This window comes from Antrostomus carolinensis, unplaced genomic scaffold (assembly GCF_000700745.2).
Source record: "Antrostomus carolinensis isolate BGI_N321 unplaced genomic scaffold, ASM70074v2 scaffold4264, whole genome shotgun sequence".
In the NCBI taxonomy this organism is placed as follows: domain Eukaryota; kingdom Metazoa; phylum Chordata; class Aves; order Caprimulgiformes; family Caprimulgidae; genus Antrostomus; species Antrostomus carolinensis.
In genome coordinates, this window is record NW_010309947.1 from 29,280 (window position 1) to 48,629 (window position 19,350).

Here is a 19,350-nt window from a genome sequence, read left to right on the forward strand (position 1 = left end):
GGTCTGTAAAAGGAAAGCATCCCCCTGCTCAGGGAAAGAACGCAGCAGTAAATCCTGTCCAGGCATCTCCAGGCTCTGTTATGAGGCCACCACTTCTGTGGTTGAAAGACTGACCACTCTCTATGTGCCTATTCGATTCTTGACCATTATCAACACAACCCTAGACTCTTGTCCAACGGACAAGCTTGAAATGGGCTGTGACCACCAAATTCAATTATCATGAGCCATTCAGGCAGAAGGAGAGCCCACGTCCCAAGGCACACACACGACACCATATGCTTGCTCCAAGCCTCACTAAGCCCAGTGGAAAGAAGCAGATGGTCTTCTTAGCTGCCTGGACAGAGCAAGTATTTGCTCCAACAGCAGTATATACAACCAGTATATTCATCAAAGAATTAGGAGTCTAAATGCATTGGTACCAAACATGTATAATGTAACAGGTTGGAAAATGTGATTTAGAGACTAATCCAGCTTTTACATTCAAATGCACAGATACCCTGCACTAAACACACCTTTACTGAGGATAAATTTAATCACTTGCTCTTTTTTACACTTATAAGGAAAAAAGCTGCCATTACATAGCATGATTATAAAAGTAAAGTATCTTCACACCTTACTGAACGGTAAACTGAAGGGTAGGTTGAATTTACCTGATCAGCCACCCCTCCTGGGAGGATGGTTTTAACGATCACTCCAGTTGATCTGCCTCCCACTATCCCAAATCCCAAACCTGAGCCATCATTCACCAACTCAATGGTCTCCACATGCTGCCAGTGAACCTAAAAGGAATAAATATCAGCTTGCAAATGATTAAAATAAGGACATACATATTAAAAATTGCAAAATATTTTCTCTTATTTCTTGGGTATGTTTTTGAACAAATTAAGGTTAGAGGAAGGTGGAAATATGGGACCTTTAATTAGGTATAAGATTACATAATACTTAAGCAATGAATTGCTTGTTCTCTAACAGTCAGAATTTCTCTGGTACAAACCAGAGCCAGGTAGCGGGTCAGGCCTTTCAAGAACTTGCTGAACTCATTTAAGCAGCCATCTAGGACTGTCCACCTCACCATGACCCACTGCAGTCAGTGAGAAAAACACTGCTGCTAGGAAATCTCACAAGACTAGAAATTAAAATCTTCAGATAAGTGCATGCTGACACCAGACATTACAACAAAGCACAGGAGAAGGCATAAACCCACTTCACAGGTTAAGGCTGAAAGCAGCACCAGGTACTCTGAAGTACACATTAGCAGAATTACCCCCTGTGTAATGAACAAGGATTTCTGGGTTGTCTGATGTCTGATGTCAAGAGCACTGCAATGAAAGAGTTCTGATGGCAGGCTTCATGTTCTGACAGAAGCAAAACTGCTCTGAAAGACAAACACCAATTCACTCTTGCAGGGCAGTACAGAAGGGACAACTGGAAGCTGCTGGTATTGTTTCTCCTGAAGAACAAACCACACCATAAACTCATGTGCAATTTAAAACCACAGCTGGTGCTCCACCAGGTAGGATCTTGAAAAGGAGCAATTATTTTGGAATAAACAAGGTACTGCAAATTCAAAGTCCTGTAGTGCCTTTTTGGGTATCTGCAGTCTTAACACAAACCAACAATGATCAAGCAAAGCCTGAAGGAAAAACAATGGCTCCAGATAAGCTGCTTTGCCCCAGCATTTGAAAGTTAAAGGAACACAACGACTGGGAAAGGCATGCATAAAAACACAGAAGGAGCTGTGACAGGTTTGAAAGGAACATTTTTTCAAGCAAGGGAAGCTGTTTGGAGAATATGGAGGCAATCATATAAAGTATGTCACAGAAATACTGGAAGGGAGCAGGCCTCTCCTATGTGCTGACAGGAAAACTCAGGCCAAACAGTTTTATTACTTTTACCAGACTGACTGCTCTGTATACTTCTGATTATCAGCCCCCTTAAAGAAGAGTTACAGATGACTGAACAGCTACAGAAACTGAAGACAGGCCATTTCATCCCAAAATGAGCTATTACAAAGTTCACCATATTAACCATGGTTAATATCAGCATGTTTCTGAGCTATGATCTCTACATCTAGATGTGTAAATTTCCAAAAGACAGGAAATGTAGCAGAGCTGTTTTCAAGGAGTCCTAAAGCGTGTCCCTACATGTGGCATTTTGATGGCTCTCTCTTGTCGCTTTACTTGAGTCTCACTGCTAACAGACAAGAGAGAAACAGAGAAGCACTCATCCAGCTGGTAGAGCAGATCAGATTGCATGCCTCAACAATCTCTGTTGGCCCGAGCAGAAGAGAAAGAAAAAAGATCCCGTTTACTTCTACCTCAAAATAAAGTTTCAAAAAGTAAGGTGAACATGCTGTATTTGCATTCATGGATATAGAGACTTTGACATATGGGAGGAAGGAATATGGCCAAAACCAAGATCCCCCCAGCAAGCCTGGTTATTCTCTACTTTTTGCATGGAAAAAGCTGCAACAAAGATAAGTAGAAGAAAAATCTCAAGAACCATAAAAGAAATGTACGTATAACTTACAAAAAAAAAGTCTCAAAATGCTAGATGCAATAAGCGCATACATGCCCAGAATTGAATATATAAATGTTTGGGGTATACTCACCGGGTTGGAATGGGCTGAAACTGTGCTAGCAGCAGATGGAGACCGGGAAACTACAGGACTTATGAGCTGAGGGAAAGTGCCCCTGGCCACAACTAGCTGGACATTATCTTTTGCTTTCTGTAGAATGCTGATAGCCTGTTGATGTGTAATTGTCTGATCAAGGGCTTGTCCATTAATGGCAAGGATTTGATCTGCTTCCTTCAGCTTTCCATCTCTGTGACATATGTGTAAACAGGGAAGGGAGACAACAAAATAAACAAACAAGCAAAACCAAAGAAGCATTGCCACAGAAATTACAGTATTTTGACAATTTGCCAGTACTTTTAACAACCTGTTCTCTATTCCCTCCACTTTTTAATCTCTCCCTGCAGTTTTGCTGAAAGGAGCTGATGCAGCACCCTGGTGATCGCTTCCTTTGAAGCTAATCCCACTGCCACCCTCCCCTGGCTACAACCCCCTAGCTAGCTTTCTTCTCCCTGTATCCCCATCCGAGACTAAGCACATTAGGTCTCAGACACTCCCAACTATAGCCTGGGAACTTATGTTTATTCTTGACTTTGAGCCTCTTGCTTAACAGACCAAGTGCTTCACTTCGTTCAGTGTGCCCATGCTGAATATTCATGTAACCGTGCAGTGGAACACACTTTCATCAAGATGTTACAGAAACAAATTTTGTTTTGCACAAAACCAAGTGGGGGAAAAAAAAAAAAAAAGAAGGGGAAGCAGAGAGAGAAGCAGAAATAAAATTATAAAACAGATCCCTTTCAAATGAGGAGGAAAAAAAGTCCTGAACAAATTAAAAAATAACTCTTTGCTTTCTGACAAAAGAAGTGCTACTGTAAAATGACACACCAAGCCCTTCCTCAGACCTACTTCAAAGGAAGCGCATGGAGCCTACACGGATGAATTATCCTCTGCCTCCTCCACTGCTTCTATTGCTTCTGAAACAAACCAGCAAAAACTCTGGAGTCTTAACTTCAACATCCCAAAGTGGCAATGCTTTGAAAACAAAGGGTACTAACAAAACCAAGGATCCCTATTATACCAGCTTTTGTAAGCACCTACAGTGTAGAAGCCAAGATAATCAACAGCATCCAGGAAAAACACTATTTAGCTTTGATCCATAAAGTTCTGCTTGAACTGTTTTTCACCAGGGCCTTTCTGATTTATGAGCCCTGAAACAGTTGTTGAATGTTTATCTTCTTGACAGTGAATTGGGCAGGGTCTGATTGAGTAAAGATAGGTCTCAACTCTGTGGAGTAAGAGAAGTAAAAGCAAAGATCTCTTGAAGGGGAAGGGGAAAAGAAAAAAAAAGGAAAGTGGAATTTAGGCAGACTAAAAAATATTGTAATGACATAGAGCATGTCACTTTTTGTAAATAAATTAACCCTGCAGGCCACACTCTGCCCTCTGTTAAAAAGACTGCATTCAGACTACAAATAATGAGAAAATTTCGCCCTACAGCACACTTAGAAGTAGCCCCAAGATGACTCAGCTGTCTCACACAACATACAGAGTACACCACAGAGCAGCTCTGGCCAGGAACCTGATCAGCAAATCAACTCACAGTGATACACCACATCACTCTGCAGTGAACCAGCACAGCTGCCATTGACCACTGACTTTGTTTGTGACGTTACGCTATTCTTATAGCTGAAACCCATTTCTCTCAACACTGCTTGTGGAAACAGGATTAAAGCGTAAAGCATACTTCCAGTAAGCTATTATTGATGAGTTTCTTGTAGTATCAGCTGAATATCTCTTAAAAAGAGTCCAATACCTTTACATCAAGCTTTTCTTGATTTAAAAGCTGGGTTTTCTACCTGCTCAGTGGGACCCTACCTAACAACCAACCCTGCTAATTTCAACGGGGGTTTTTGGCACCAAATTGTTTTTCAGTACATTCAAGGATGGCAAAATCTGTATTTCGACTTTGAAAGCCATGACACAGAACAATAACCTCTCCATTTTCCCCATTGGAAAGGAAATACGACAAATAGCAACCTTCTTATAGCAGCCTTCCAATACCTGAAGGGGGCCTATAAGAAAGCTGGGGAGGGACTTTTCATAAGGGCAGTTAATTACAAAACAAGGGAAAATGGGTTTAAGCTGAAAGAGGGGAGGTTTAGATGAGATATTAGGAAGAAATTCTTTGCTGTGAGGGTGGTCAGACACTGGAACAGGTTGCCCAAGGAAGCTGTGGATGCCCCCTCCCTGGAAGTGTTCAAGGCCAGGTTGGATGAGGCTCTGAGCAACCTGGTCTAGTAGAACGTGTCCCTGCTCATGGCAGGGGTATTGGAAATAGATGATCTTTAAGGTCCCTTCCAACCCAAACCATTCTATGATTCTATGAAATAGAGAAACTACATCTATAGTTTCTAGAAATTCAGAACAGATTATATGGTGCCGTGTTCCAATGTTACATAAATTGTAGTGATGCATAATTTTTAATCTTCTATGGTGTATACCTTAGAATATGAGAGAAATGTGCCCCTGTATCACAAAAAAACCCAGCAATAACACAACTAAATTGCAGTGATATGTTAACACTTGGTACAGTAAAATATCCCAGTAGCAAACTTACCTATGTGCCACACTTCCCTCCTGAATTTCTTGCACAAATATTCCTATTTCTCCCCTGTTTTCACTCTTGAGTCCCACGACACTGAAGCCCAGACCACCACTTAAAGGTTTAATAAGCTCAATGGTCTCAACAAGACGACCCTGTCCAGTAGGAAAAAAAAAGGGTACAAATGTTAAAAATGCTGAAAAGCAGCATCAAGGAATGTGGTAAACAGACTGGAAACTGGATTCTAATTTGACAGCTACAACTGGACATGGCTACACTATCTAACAACTGAAACACAGTTGTTCAGTCCAATTTATCACTATCATTTGGAAAAGTGACAATTATGAAAGATGTCAGAAATGAAGATTTTTATGGCCAAGAAGGGGAATTCAGGAAACAACAGCTAAATATACAGAGTTTAGTGTTGACTACATTAGGATATGTGTGTCTATAAAGTTTTAGAGAGTACAGGCCAATTCTTAAGCAGAACTACAAAAAGAAGATGGATTTCAGACAGAGGGAAAAAGCAGGACTGTAAGTGTCCCCGTGAGAACAGCAGAAGACTTCCCCTATCTGTATGTATTAATTAGAAAAATGCTAGCATATATGCCTGGACATTCTCAGCTTCAGCCACTGAAAGGACTCACACACTATTTCTGCGTACCACAGGAAAGCAGTAAGATTGCAGAACAGTGCATAGTGAGGCCTGAAAGGAATTTTCTGTCTTATTTCCAAGCAAGTCATAGAACTAGCTTTTATTATTTATGCACACAAGAGCATGCTCTGACAAAGCATTTCCTTCACGCACAGAGCAGCAGTCCTACACTGAGCACAGAAAGACAATGGTATGCTGACCTGGGAGAAGCACACTTCCCAGCTAAGGACAGCGACTCAGTAGTGACAATGTCAAGGCTACTTTTCCAACTGTTTTCTCATTTACCAGTTGTTCCTTAAATTAAAAAGTTTTTTTGTATAGAAAGTAAGCACAGGTTTGTTTAATAACTTAACTGCTTTTACATAAACATACATGTATTTTAATCTTCCAGATAATCAGTGATCCACATTTTGTGGTTAGCAGACGACATGCTTACCTGGGACATATTTCTTATCAGCTGCTCAAAGTCATCACTAGAGGACTTCCCATTAATCTGAGGAGTAATGGATCTCATCGATGCTTCTAGCACATTAGCTGGGCTGCCATTCTGCTGAGCCAACAAATATGACTCATTATGTGGCAAGGACCCCATGTTCACACCATGATGCAGAAGCTGGGGGAATTCACCAGTGGAATGTATGGAAGGTGTAATGTTTACCTGCAAAAGTTTGATGACAACATAGATTTACAGACACAGCAGAAACTTCCACCTTATCAAAAAGCACTATGACAGGCCAATTGCTTGTTAAAAATATTTGAAATCCCAATTTGCAATTCTAAAAAGACATTTTAAAAATAAAATTAATCTTTACTATTTAAAATTGGCATAAAACATGAAAGAAAGTGATGAAAATAATACTCTGCCTAAAATTATTTTGTTCATAAGAGCACAGCACCTTTAAGTACTCCAACATAATGGCAGAGGTAACCAAGTACAAACTTTTTTATATAGTACCATTATTTCCAAAAACAAATTTATCAATTATTTAAAAAAAAAAAAAAAAGTGCGTGTATTTTGATGAAAAAAGAAAGAAACATCACCGGCTACACAGGGAACAAATTTAACTGGTCGAGGTTTCTGCATCACTATGCACTACAGCTGCCAATGATACTCTCTACGTGAGCTAGAATTAAATACAAAATTACTGAACAAGTCTAAAAATCACTCAGTTGATCTGAAAACCTTTATACAGACAGCCTTGAAAATACATTTCTCTTAGAGCAGAAAATAAGAAAATTCTCCACTTTGCCTAGCCATAGTACAATACCCACTTTCAAGCACATCTCTGCCAAACAATCTAATGAATGCCTGGTTGTGGGAGAATAGAGACACCACTTTATACAAATGTGTAAAGCTCAGATGAAGCAGGAGCACTCATTTGGCTGTTGTCCCACTTGCCTGTTGACTGGCAACAGGCATTGTTTTACTCCACATCAATCTGATTCATACTTGCCTGGCATACTAACTAATCACAATGTAGGACCAAAATATTGTAGTCTCAAATACTTTTGATAGTTCTGCAGTGCGAATTTTGTAGCATTCGGCACCACAATCCCCAGGCTGGGATCCCCCTTCCTTCAAAGCTTCCTTTTAAACTTCAAGTATCAACAAAAAATTTCAAACAAGTAAATATATTCTAAAACATCTACTGCACCAGTCTTGACTGTTTAAGCACACTACTTCCATTAGGTTTATCATATCATTCTCACAACAGTCCAGTCATGAAAGGGTCAGTACTGTTCTCCCATCACACAATTCCTTCTCATGGGAGTGCTTTAGGAAAATACAATAGAAAAAACATCATTTGTTTAATACCCTATGTGCCTGGGAAGAAGCTCAAGTCAGAGAAAAAATACCACAAGACAGGACTGGAAATAAAGGTCCTCCACAGCATTTTGCCTGCTCTGCCACAAAAAACTGGAACGAGGAAAACCAGGATGCATGGAACTCAGCGATTTCCGTCACACACTGATTACATTATGTTGTCCATATTTGTGAGGCATCACTTAGGTTACATTTCAAATAAATTATAATTGTTAAAATGTGCACACATGCACTCTCTTTAATCACACATTAAAGTCATTTCAGCAAGCCTGAAAGGCCCAGGAAGGTAAGCCTTGTTTCACAGTTCATAACATGTAACAATACCCAGACACATAATCAAATTCTGTCCTCCTGTGAAGGCAAGACTTCCCTTACATTACATGCATGGATTTGAAACTAAGAAAGTCTATGCCATACTGTGTTTCTTATCTACATGAGTCCATACAGCAGGTTAATTCACCTCCACCTTCCCAATGTCATTCATTTTAATGTATAAAAATATATCACCGAACTTGTTCAATTTATGTGCTTCATTTCTTGTTCTCCTCCACCTTCAAATCTTCTTACACACGCCACTTGCACGCTCCTTCCCGCAAAAATTGTCATGGGTTGAATTATTACTTGTAAGAGTACCTAGCACTACTGTAATTAGCCAGTCTTGCACTGCTTCTAATTATAAACAATTTTACATTTCCACAGTGTGTCCACTCTTACATAAAAGTATATGACATGCAAGCCCAAACTATTTCTCATGTGCACTCAAAGGCCATAGTATATGTGTTTCATATCACAAATGTTTGTTAAGTCATGGATATATATTCATTTTCCAAATTTCAGTGCTTATTGTAGAAAATAACACTGAACCGTCCTTCCTGATGAAGGTTAGCAACCTCGGAGCTTGCTTGGTGAAACTGCCCTTACCATGAATTGTATCATATGTCTTCTCTGAATCTAAAATCCTTCTTGTACCACTCAACCCATACAGCACAACCTTCAATATGCAGAGGAGCTCTGTGCCCATCCTGCACTGTTCTACATATATTATGCCAGTACAGCTTAGCAGAGGATTGCTTTAGGGAGCTCATTTCAGTGCTTGTAACGTTCAAACAGCAGGCTAGCCACGACAGGCACATTAACTTCCACCTGAACATGTGCCCAGTATCACCATTTTCTTCTCTAGGTAAGTTTGAAGGAGTTCTTCAATTAAGATACAGTGTCCTTAGGGATTTACATTTTCCTCTCTAGTAGAAAACTCACACTTTCTCATGCTAAAATAGAAGTAGCAACAGGCCGATTCGTATTATCATTTTACATTGTATATTTTCATATATCAAATCCTTTCCAAACTGGCAATACAGTGCCCAACTCCTCAGGCTGACATTCCATCCCTTCTGCATACTTCTATGAGCTGGGACATCACTGCAAACATAGAGGAATTGACTGACCTCTCGCATTCCTTCTGCCTTACAAACCAGAAGATGGAAGTTGTCCATGCTTTTCGAAGACATTTTCCACAACTAATTATTAGCTCCATGGTTTTTATTTGCATGATGGCTGAAACACCACTGAAAAGAAGTGCTGCACACTATATATAACAGGAAAAGGCAAAAATAACCCTCCAATCCACATCAGTTCAACTACAACTTTTAAAAGCTTCACCTCAGATCTTCAGTATGACTGTGATTATAGCACAGCTACAACACAGTATCAAACACCACCTCTTCAGTAACAACTAATAGCAACACCTCATTTTCATCACCCCTTTTTTAGGCAAACACAGCTACATATTCAATGGAGGATGTGCCTACTAAAAACCAGGACAACGCAGAAAGCCTACCTCACATAAAGTAGCTTCTGACTGGTGAAACTCTAAGAAAAAAATGCAACTCCAAGAAAAATATCAGACTATTAAGAAAGTCTGGTGTGTGTGTCTGCTCAGAATGTTTTGCTCTCCTGAAACATGGACACACACAATTTAAAAATATTTGTGGTTTATAATGACATTTATAACAATCCTAAAGGTAGAAATTCAGACACTCCAGACAAATTACAAGAAGAAATGCGATGACCACTCTCTTCCCTGTTCTCCCTGAAATATAGGCTTGTAGCACATAAAAGTTTAGGAGAACGGGTGTACATTCTTGCTAAAAACAGAAGTACAGGTCATTCCAGGGGGAGCAATAACCCAGAAGGGGAAATCTTAGAAAGATTATGTCCTTGGGGTTGCATGAAATATTTTTCATAACATCTAAAATGCACTGCTTTGTAGTAAGAAAATCACCATAATTCCATCAAGACGTAACTTTACAGCACTGTGATTGTGTAAGTACCATATGAAAGAATACTGCTTTGTTTTATAATTTGCCTTATGCTAATTTTCCTTGATTGGCTTTCTCCTTACTGCAATGTGGACAAAAAGAAAAATCCACAAATACCAGCGAGCATGATAAAATTTCCATTATAGCTGCATAGAGAGACATTAAATGCAGTCAAATTGTACTTACATCCAGGTGTTCAAAGTACTTTTTTTAACAAAAAAGGAGCTATCCAAGCCACATCTGCAGTGTATTAACATTTAACACAATGTAATCAGCATTGCTAGGTCTCAAATTGGAGAAGAACAAATTCTCGATGTTTCTGCACTCCAGCCATTGAGGCTCGGCCCTTGGAGACCCCAAGCAGCACGGGGCAGTACTTCAACTAACCGCAAACATTTTGAGCCGCAAAAGGGTCATCTGCAACAGCAACCACACTGTCAAGGACAAAGAGCAAGCCAGTCACCCTGCAAGCCCATCAAGGAGAGCGCTGCCAGGCACCCTGCTCTGCCCCGGCCAGCCGGCACTCCCTGCAGACACGCCGCCCATGCCCCAGCGAAAGCCCCCTGGGCCCCCCAGGAGCAGGCACTGTCACTGTCACTGGCTCCAGCACCGCCCTGCTGGCTGCTCCTTACATCTCTCTCCTCGGAGCCAGGGAAGGAGATCCCAAATTAGCATTTCTTCTAAGCATTTTGTTTCAAAACACAGACCAAAGGGCACTGCTGCAGAAAGGGGTTCAGGATAGTAACTAAAAGGCTCCTCTAGTTGTACAAACCACAGAGTTAAGTGACTTCACAGGAAATATGAAAAGATGCAGTTTCTTCACTTCTTCCCTAAATCTACTCTAGTGCTGACACCCATCTATCCTGTACAACCCAGTACATGCTGTGCTGCACGGGGTACGCTTCAGCACTGCTGCACTGTGAACAAAAAACTATAGTCAAACTCACAAACAAAAAAAAAAATCTGAGGAATGCAGCCCAGGCAAGGGAAGCATATTTTGTCCTCAAAGAGCCCCCAGAGGAATGGAGGCGGGAGGAGGAGGAGGAGGGGAGGAGGACGAAGAAAGGGGAGAAATAAAAAGGAAGAGAAGTGGGAGAGGACTACCAGCACAGTCTATTTTCTTTAAAATATTTTAGAAAGAAAAGAAAATATTACTGAAAAGTTCAAAACACCACAATCTCTTCTTCTTTTATATCACTCCCTTATCTTCAAACAACAAGACTGCTCTTGAGTATGAGAAAACAAGCATTCACTGAAGAATAAGGATATGAAAAGGCAGAAAGAAACCTGCCTCCTTCAGACCTCCTCAACTCAAATCATCAGTGAAGTCAGGATAGTAATTCTCAAAAAAAATACCATTGCTGTCCCTACTTTTCTTCCTCCAGTTCTTAACTCTGAAACAACAGACTTGCAGTGCAAATCCTGCTTGCTCCTGTAAGAAAAAAAAACAAACTTTAAAGCACCTACCAATAAGCACCAAAACATCAGCATGCCTCACCAACATCCAGATGAAGCAACATACTGCTCAGTCCACACCACTGCAAGTAACACAAATGCAAACTCAAGAGGCTCTTGTTAAGCCCACATCAGCAATGAAGGGGATCAATTTCCAATTAACACACAAGTGGTATAGAAAAGGGACACATCTGTAATAGTCATCTCCATGCATGAACACACACTTTTTCAGATCTTCTTTTAGTGCTTAAAAGGTCACTTATCTGTAGGAAAAAAAATAAAATGAAGTCTACTAGACCATTCACTGGAATGCAAGCAGTATTTATCTGCTAAAACAGTATATTTGCCTCCATTTTCTTTCACTAGGAAAATAAAACAGATGTTTATAAGATTTGCCAGCTCATTTTCCAGACTCACAGCACAAACAGGCTCTCACTACCATCAATGCCTTCCAGACATAGTGCCTCAAGACAGGAAAACGTCCTACGCTCAATTTTATTGAGGCCACTATAGGCCCACAAGTAGGTCTCACTTAGCGACCTACTTCTGCTGAAGTGCTTGCAAGGAATCAGTTTGACTTAGAAAGTAAATTGCCATTGTTTCTTCTTCGCTCCGTCCTCTCTTTCAAACTGTACTTTCCTAAAAGATGGCCTCCTCCTGAGAATTTTGCAATGGTCTTGTAGCTCCTTAAAAATTCATAAACTAATTAAAAACATGTGAGCAGCTTAACAGGCTGTCACTTACACTTCACCTTGAGAAGAAACAGACCCCCTGTTCAACTTTCAGTGCAGATCACAGTGAAACATCAAAAAAATTTAGCCATCTTAGTCTCGAGGGGAAAGAGACTGCAACACCTAGCCACTGCACAGCTCAGTACCACTTGTCATCCTGCCTCAAACACAGCTCTGACTGCAAGTGCTTCGGAAAGAACTTGTCTCCTTCTTCACTCTGGCACAGCTTGGCCAAAAAGCCTGGTCACTATTCACCTCCCTTGCAGTTTTCACCAACTTGTAGTTTAAGAGTTTCAAAAGCACAGTGCCTTCCCAGCCATAAAAAGAAAACTAAGGGGTAACCTTGAACAAAACTGAGCCTTTGAAAATGCCAGTATTTTTTTTTTTTTTTTAACATGACTGCCTATTTCATTATTTTACTCTTTGTCCTGTTTCAATATGCTTTATAAAAGTTTAAATAAAATGAAGAAGAGATAGACACTCTCATGTTGTATTGTTGGGAAGACAGGATGCTATAGAGACAATAAAGGATACTTTCTGAAGAGCTGACTCACATCTAAGAATACAGAGAAATATACATTTGCATGTGCAAGTGTTAATATAAGCACATATCAAGAAGACAATTCATGTTCAAGTAGCTCCCTTGTCAACTAGACCGGATATGTACCATGCAACACACAAAAGCAACTGAAGTTACTGTAGAGATAAACCTGCAGGGTTAGGGGGGAAGGTAAAATTATTACTTACTTTTAAAAAAATACACATCTGAAATAACCCATCTGTAGTATCAGCTGTTTTATTCTACCAATTTAGGTGACTGTATTTAAAAAGAGAAGCATCCTCTAACTTCACATCTAATATCTGGAAGTGAAAATTTAATTTGCCTTTTCACCAAATTCCCATTAATGCTTCAGGCACACTTTCATTTCTTACTGCATGTTCCCAGAGTCATCACAACATAATTTCTGGGTGTCACTGTTAAATTTTCCTTTTCAAACAGCACAGCAAACAAACACTTAGAATAGCTTTTTTTCCGCATCCTCTAACTTCACATCTAATATCTGGAAGTGAAAATTTAATTTGCCTTTTCACCAAATTCCCATTAATGCTTCAGGCACACTTTCATTTCTTACTGCATGTTCCCAGAGTCATCACAACATAATTTCTGGGTGTCACTGTTAAATTTTCCTTTTCAAACAGCACAGCAAACAAACACTTAGAATAGCTTTTTTTCCCTACAAAGTCTCTACATACCAAACATGTAAAATTGAAAAACATGGTCAGGTATAGCACTGTAAACACCATTCTAACTTACTTTCTGGTTGTGCACAACAGTATCCAGATAATCTACAAGAAGCAATCTGGTACAAGCAAATTGTACCAGACTCTGCTCTTCTGCCATACAGCTGCAGCAGCATCAAGATCATGAAGACTCCTCACCAGCCACAGTCTGGTTGGAGACCAGATGCAGCTCCACACTGACGATAAGCCAGTGAGCAAGGGCTGCATTCTCCCACTTCAGCATTTCTGCATACCAGCCACAGAGCTGCTCACCTTGCAGGATTCAACAGAACAACTATTTGCAAAGCCAGATATACAGTTTAGTCCTAATTCAGTTATTGAGCTTTTTTTTATATTCAAGTTCTTATTCTGCTGACAAGGAAATTGTTATAGTAATAAATAACCAAGTCAATATAGCTGATTTGCTGCCCCTTTTCTCATCCTCACCCGAAGACATGCAGAAAAGTAATACTTCTACTTAAAACTCTGAGCAAGGTAAAAGGAGGTAGGAGCTTTCCCTTCTCTTTGATCTTTTATTTCTACTAAAGAAAAAAAAAAAAAAAAAAAAAAAAAAAGATTTTCATTTCCTAACATTCAAGTCAACATTCCACAGCTTTTCTTACCTATTCTCATTTTAGCAGGGTGAGACAAGAGAGAAATAAAAGGCTTCCAGGAAAAAAAATCTTAAGAACTCATATGGAACATGTTCCTTTTGAAGGACAGAGACAGAAAACCTCATGTTAACTCTCCACCCAGTATCATTCTACCATTAACATCATAAGTAACAAGCACAAACATAAAAAAACACATATACAAACTACGGGCCTCAACAAAGCCCAGAAAGTCAATGGGTATGTCCTCCTCAGTTCACTGAAGCTTTGAATCAGACATTTAACTTAGACTATTTGATTTCACTATTCAATATGCAAAGACACACACATTTTTGCATTCTTAGCAAATTTTCTCTTGCGCCCAGGAGGCTCCTTTTCCTACCTGATCTCTCAGTTGTTGAACAGAAGTCTGAAGGTTGAGAATTTGATTAAAGAGAGGACTCTGCAGCACTGATTTTAATAAGCTCAGTTTCTCCTCATTTGCAATGTCACCTCGATCCCGAAGCTTCGCCTGTAAGCGCTCCATGGCCTGGAGGGCCCGATGTGTATCTGTAGTGATAACCATTCCAAGTCAGCAGCAGTTTAGAAACAGCCACACACAAGCAGATAACAAGTTTAAATACATCCCTCTCTACTGCTCAAACTACAGAGGACTCTAATGGTTCAGTTCTGAAAAAAAACCCCTAGACCAAACATGTCTAACAAATCATGAAGTCAGAGGCAGAGCACAAAACAGAAGCCAGCAAAAATTACATTTCTGTCCATCAAGAACTGGGTTACAAAAGTGAAACAGCTTTTATTAAAATTCAGTTACAGGAACTGTGGCTACAGATCACTGTAAATAAGTAGTGACAAAAGTAGCCATAATAGAAAACATTTGTTTTTCACATAAACTTTTTTTAAATTGTAGTAAAGATTAAAACAATGAAATCAAGACAACAAGATAAAAATTAAATACTAAAAAAATGATGCTATACCTTTTGTTTTCAAATAAAAAATACAAAACCCCAAATACATCAGGCATTTCTAAGCACAGCTGTTATTTTTTACAAAACCTCTCTCAGTAGTATATATCAATGTTCTAAATCTACCATGCACACTTGATTTGGCCACAAAAATATAGTGATACAAATAAAAAAAAAGATTACCAATTGTTTCCAACATGTTTTCTGCTTCTCAGCTTCTACTCCAATAATGGTAAGAGGCAGCAAATATAGTGCTTCCCTGAAAAATAACAGAAAGGGAAAACAGTCACATTTATAGAACCACTGAGCTCTGAAGGAAAGGAAAAAAGCTTAACTTCTGAAAACAAGAAAGAGCCCCACAAAATAACAATCCACAAAACCGTATCTCCTTGGATAATTAAAATAACCTCAGAGGTAACCATACTCTGAATCACTTTGGAGTTTAAAACCTGCCTGAAAATTGCTTTTAGGAATATGCTTTGTAATATTTTTGCATTTCCATATCAAAGCTGCTGCCTGCATACTGTTGCAGAACATGTCCTCCACTGCTTTAATCAGAAGCTATGAATCATAACTGTCACTGATTGTTTACACAGTTTCATTGCTTTCCTTTTCAGTGATTCATAAAAAACACTCCCTGAGGGATCAGTTTTCCAGCTCTATTTTGACTATTTCAGGTGCATGAGCCATAGCACATTTTTTAGTCACCTTTTAAAAGAAAAGTCATGTAAGTCACGAAGTCTTCATGCTACACAGGCTTGCAGGACTCTCACACTAGAACCTCCACCATTAACCCCTACTGGAACTGAGACTCAGATGTGGATCTGGGGTTTTGCCCATGTGGGTTTCCAGGCATGACATTCCACACTGGGAGGTAGAAAGTCTGAAATTGCTTTGTTTATTCTTTTTTGTTGCTTTTTGAGGCTTGGGGTTTTTTTCCCCCAACAATGTCTCTGCAATTGTTCAGAAATTCATAGTGACAGAATATGTTTGACGGAGACAGACAGATGAGGAGAAGCACAGAGTGCAAATACCATCACAGGTGTACGAACTGAGCTGTGCATTTTATCATCTCATCTTTCACAATGATGCCTTTGTTATCTTGATAATAGGAAAGCACTTCACTATAGCATCCCAAATTGAACCTGGTGAGTTTATCAACATGCAAGAGAGATGTGATCTCTAAGCACTCAGGAAAAATTAGATTTTCTTGAAACTTTGGAGAAAAATAAGGAAAGGGATGGACCTCTGGGTAGCACAACCTATCTAAAATTCAACAGGACCATTAGTTATAGAATGTGAGCAGGACAAGCATGAATCAATTTTCACAAAAAAAAAGCAAGAAAACAGTTGTTCACATAGATTCGCTCAGAAGGAACAAAAGCCAGGAGAACATTTTGACAACCTATATCATTTGCAGTTTGTGCAGAAAACTCAAATCAAGTGCAATTTTATTGCACTTGAATTTGACAATACATTGGTATAGAATTGCTGCTCATCCTTTTTAGGACAGACATTCAAATCCTTTGGATCTGACTTTGCCAAAGTAACCTTATTCCACGATCCAAATTATGCATATCAGTAGTAAATAAAAACAAGCCTTTAGGAATTTCTTTTCTCACTTGGCAAGGCGAATTCCAGCACATGATTCCAGATCTGAAAACGAAACTAAATATCTTGTGTTTTCACCTGTCATCCTACAAAAACAAGACCAAAAAATGTCTGGTTTACATAGAAAAGGCTGGATGAGATTATTTAAACATTATGAAGGAAGCTGACTTCCCCGAACCTTAATCACTCATAGCTTTTCCTTCAAGATTAACAAACTACTATCACTTCCTCTATTCAGAGCACCTACTGACAAATAGAGACATTTATGTGATGTTCACAGGTGTTTACTCAATGGCAATGCCAAACAAAGCAGTTCTTCCCTGTTTCATTCCAGTTCTTCCTCTACAGCCACTCTTGGGGCTGTGTTGTAGACACAACCAGAGAACTGGGTAGGTGGCAGGGGGGGGGAGGGAGGATGTGGAGTATTTTTCAGTTCTTTTAGTGCCATGATCCTGTTTCTCACAGTACTATATGCACTAGCACATAACATCCTATGTTCAACTCTCATCTTCTGAGGAATCTAATCAGGAAAAATACAGGGTTACTGTTCTTCTGCTTTAGCTCCCCAAGAACCTCAAGAAGAGCTGCAGCTGTAAAAAGTCTGTATGTTTTGGAGTATTTGGATATTGCTTTATATTATGATTCAACTTGTCCAAAGTCTCATTCTTGGTGTGCTGTGAAAGGCATGATTCACAGGTGACAAAACGGACAAGGACACCACCCTGTTCATGCAATCACAGAGGTACAAACTGTGATGATTTATAATGGAAGCTTTCTAAAAGTCCTAAACATACTCTATAGATGGAGATGATCCTAGCCAATTTGCAATGAAAGTAACTCCTTAGCTCTGCTAAGACACTCATGATATAGTTTCCATTTACCTCACGCTTTAGAGTTAGGAATACTGCTCCAGAGCTATCTTAGCATCAGCAAATCCATTTTTAACTCTCAGTTTAATCCTGCTTATTTTGTGTTTATATTAGCAAGGAATGCCTCCGCAGCTGACCAGCTTAATGCTTTTGTCAAGTGTGGCACTAAGCAGGAGCAAGATCGAAACTGCTGTCAGGATGTTTTTCTTCAGGACGCTTCCTCTGATGCAGAAGCAATGCACTGAGGCACACCACCACTTCTATGTGTGGCAGTCCAAGATGACCTCTGTTCGCTCCCTCCCCGCTCTGAAATGGCGAAAAGCCACGTGACTGTGCTCCTGCTGTGCCACATCCATGCTAACAAGTACAATCTGTCAGCAGCAGCTTAGTGCCATGTTAACACAGCCGAAGCACAAGGGAAGCAAGCACACCTGTCCAAAATGAAGCACAGAGACATACCCATAACCACCACCAGCCACTACCGCTGCAACTCCTGGCCTTTAGTCCAGCTTTAACAATAATGTGCTGGCGAGAAGTATGGAGCATGCGTGATTATTTGCTGAAAGGCGTAAGTCTATCATTTGCTATAGTGAATATTTTTGTAATGCCATCACCGACTTCTACATGCACAAATGGGAACTTTAGTTCCGATTCTCTCATTTTGCTTATTCCTGGCGGTCTGTATCACCAGAGTCTGAAGCCAAAATCAGCCCTTCTATACATGATACAAATACTGTTCACGTCTCAAAGAGCTTACTAGCTTAGCTCAAAGTAGATTTAACTATTTTTGTATTTCAGCGCTAAAGTTCATTAATCTCTTCACAGTAATAAGAACACAGACTGTCAGACTGAGACTTTTTTACTGGCAACTTGAAGAAATACTATTAAACGAATAGCAAGTTAAATTCACTTTCAAGTTTTTAAAGGCATAGGTACCTGAAAGATGTGGCGCTTTTTTTTTCTTTTTTAAATAAAAAAGGCACCTCCTCTTTTTCCTCCTGTTTTGTAACAGGAATTTTGAAAATACAAAATACAAAAAAACAAGCATGCACAAAAGTTAAAGATGATACCTTTCAACTTGCACTTCTGAAATTTTATTCTTCCCATGCTAACAAACAAAAATATACTATTTCTGCACTCTTTATGCTGCCTTTCCTCTGTAAGTTCAATTGCCAGAAAACAGCTGGCATCCTTCAGCTCTGGAATCTTTGTGCTCTCTCATAAAACACTAAAATCTACAGGTGTCAGAATTTTAAAAAAACAGACATGAAATTTATGTTGATCACCTCCTTTCCACTGCAACCATGCAAGCTACTTAGCTTAACAGCCAAAAGAAAAAGGAAAGATGACCCACTTCCAATGATTACTCTTTCACACCTGATCCTGTAGTTCCTACAAGGAAACGTACTCTGTTTCATTGACAGATACTCCATCTACTATTTCAGAAAACCATTTTAAATAATACCCTGGAAACTAATGCTCATAGCACTGGATCAGCAAACATGTGATGCCAAAGATAGAAAGCAGTAATAGCCTTTGCCCTGTAGCTCCCGCATTACTTGATGTGCTCTGAGGGTACAGAGGAAACACCTATCTTAGGAGTGATCTCTAGGTCCAGGCTTTGGCTAGGAATTGCTTTAGATTAAAAGCAACAGTTAAGTTGCTTAAGTTAAGCAACATGGTGATCACATCATCTATTTCATAGCTGATAAAAGGAGTATTTCAAAACTTCTGATTTCAACACCTGGGCCTGGATTTGGCTGGGCTAGAGATACCCTTTCATACTTGATTTTCACCCTGTGTCATTTCCCTCCCCTACTTTCTGGTTGTCACTCAAACAGGTATGCTG

General features: G+C 39.6%; 1 protein-coding gene across 1 annotated transcript in view; it reads right to left on the reverse strand.

Moving 5' to 3' along the window:
* Positions 1 to 15,272, reverse strand: part of LOC104523591 (multiple PDZ domain protein-like) — a gene marked incomplete at its 3' end in the record, with an annotated part of 40,635 nt that extends 25,363 nt beyond the window's left edge. Inside the window, exons 1-6 of the mRNA XM_010166228.1 lie at positions 15,205 to 15,272; positions 14,439 to 14,605; positions 6,272 to 6,493; positions 5,196 to 5,335; positions 2,612 to 2,825; positions 651 to 779 (exon numbers count right to left, since the gene is read on the reverse strand). Coding sequence (XP_010164530.1) covers positions 651 to 779; positions 2,612 to 2,825; positions 5,196 to 5,335; positions 6,272 to 6,493; positions 14,439 to 14,605; positions 15,205 to 15,220 — 888 coding nt within the window. The remainder of the gene's footprint in view (positions 1 to 650; positions 780 to 2,611; positions 2,826 to 5,195; positions 5,336 to 6,271; positions 6,494 to 14,438; positions 14,606 to 15,204) is intronic.
* Positions 15,273 to 19,350: the final 4,078 nt, after the last annotated feature.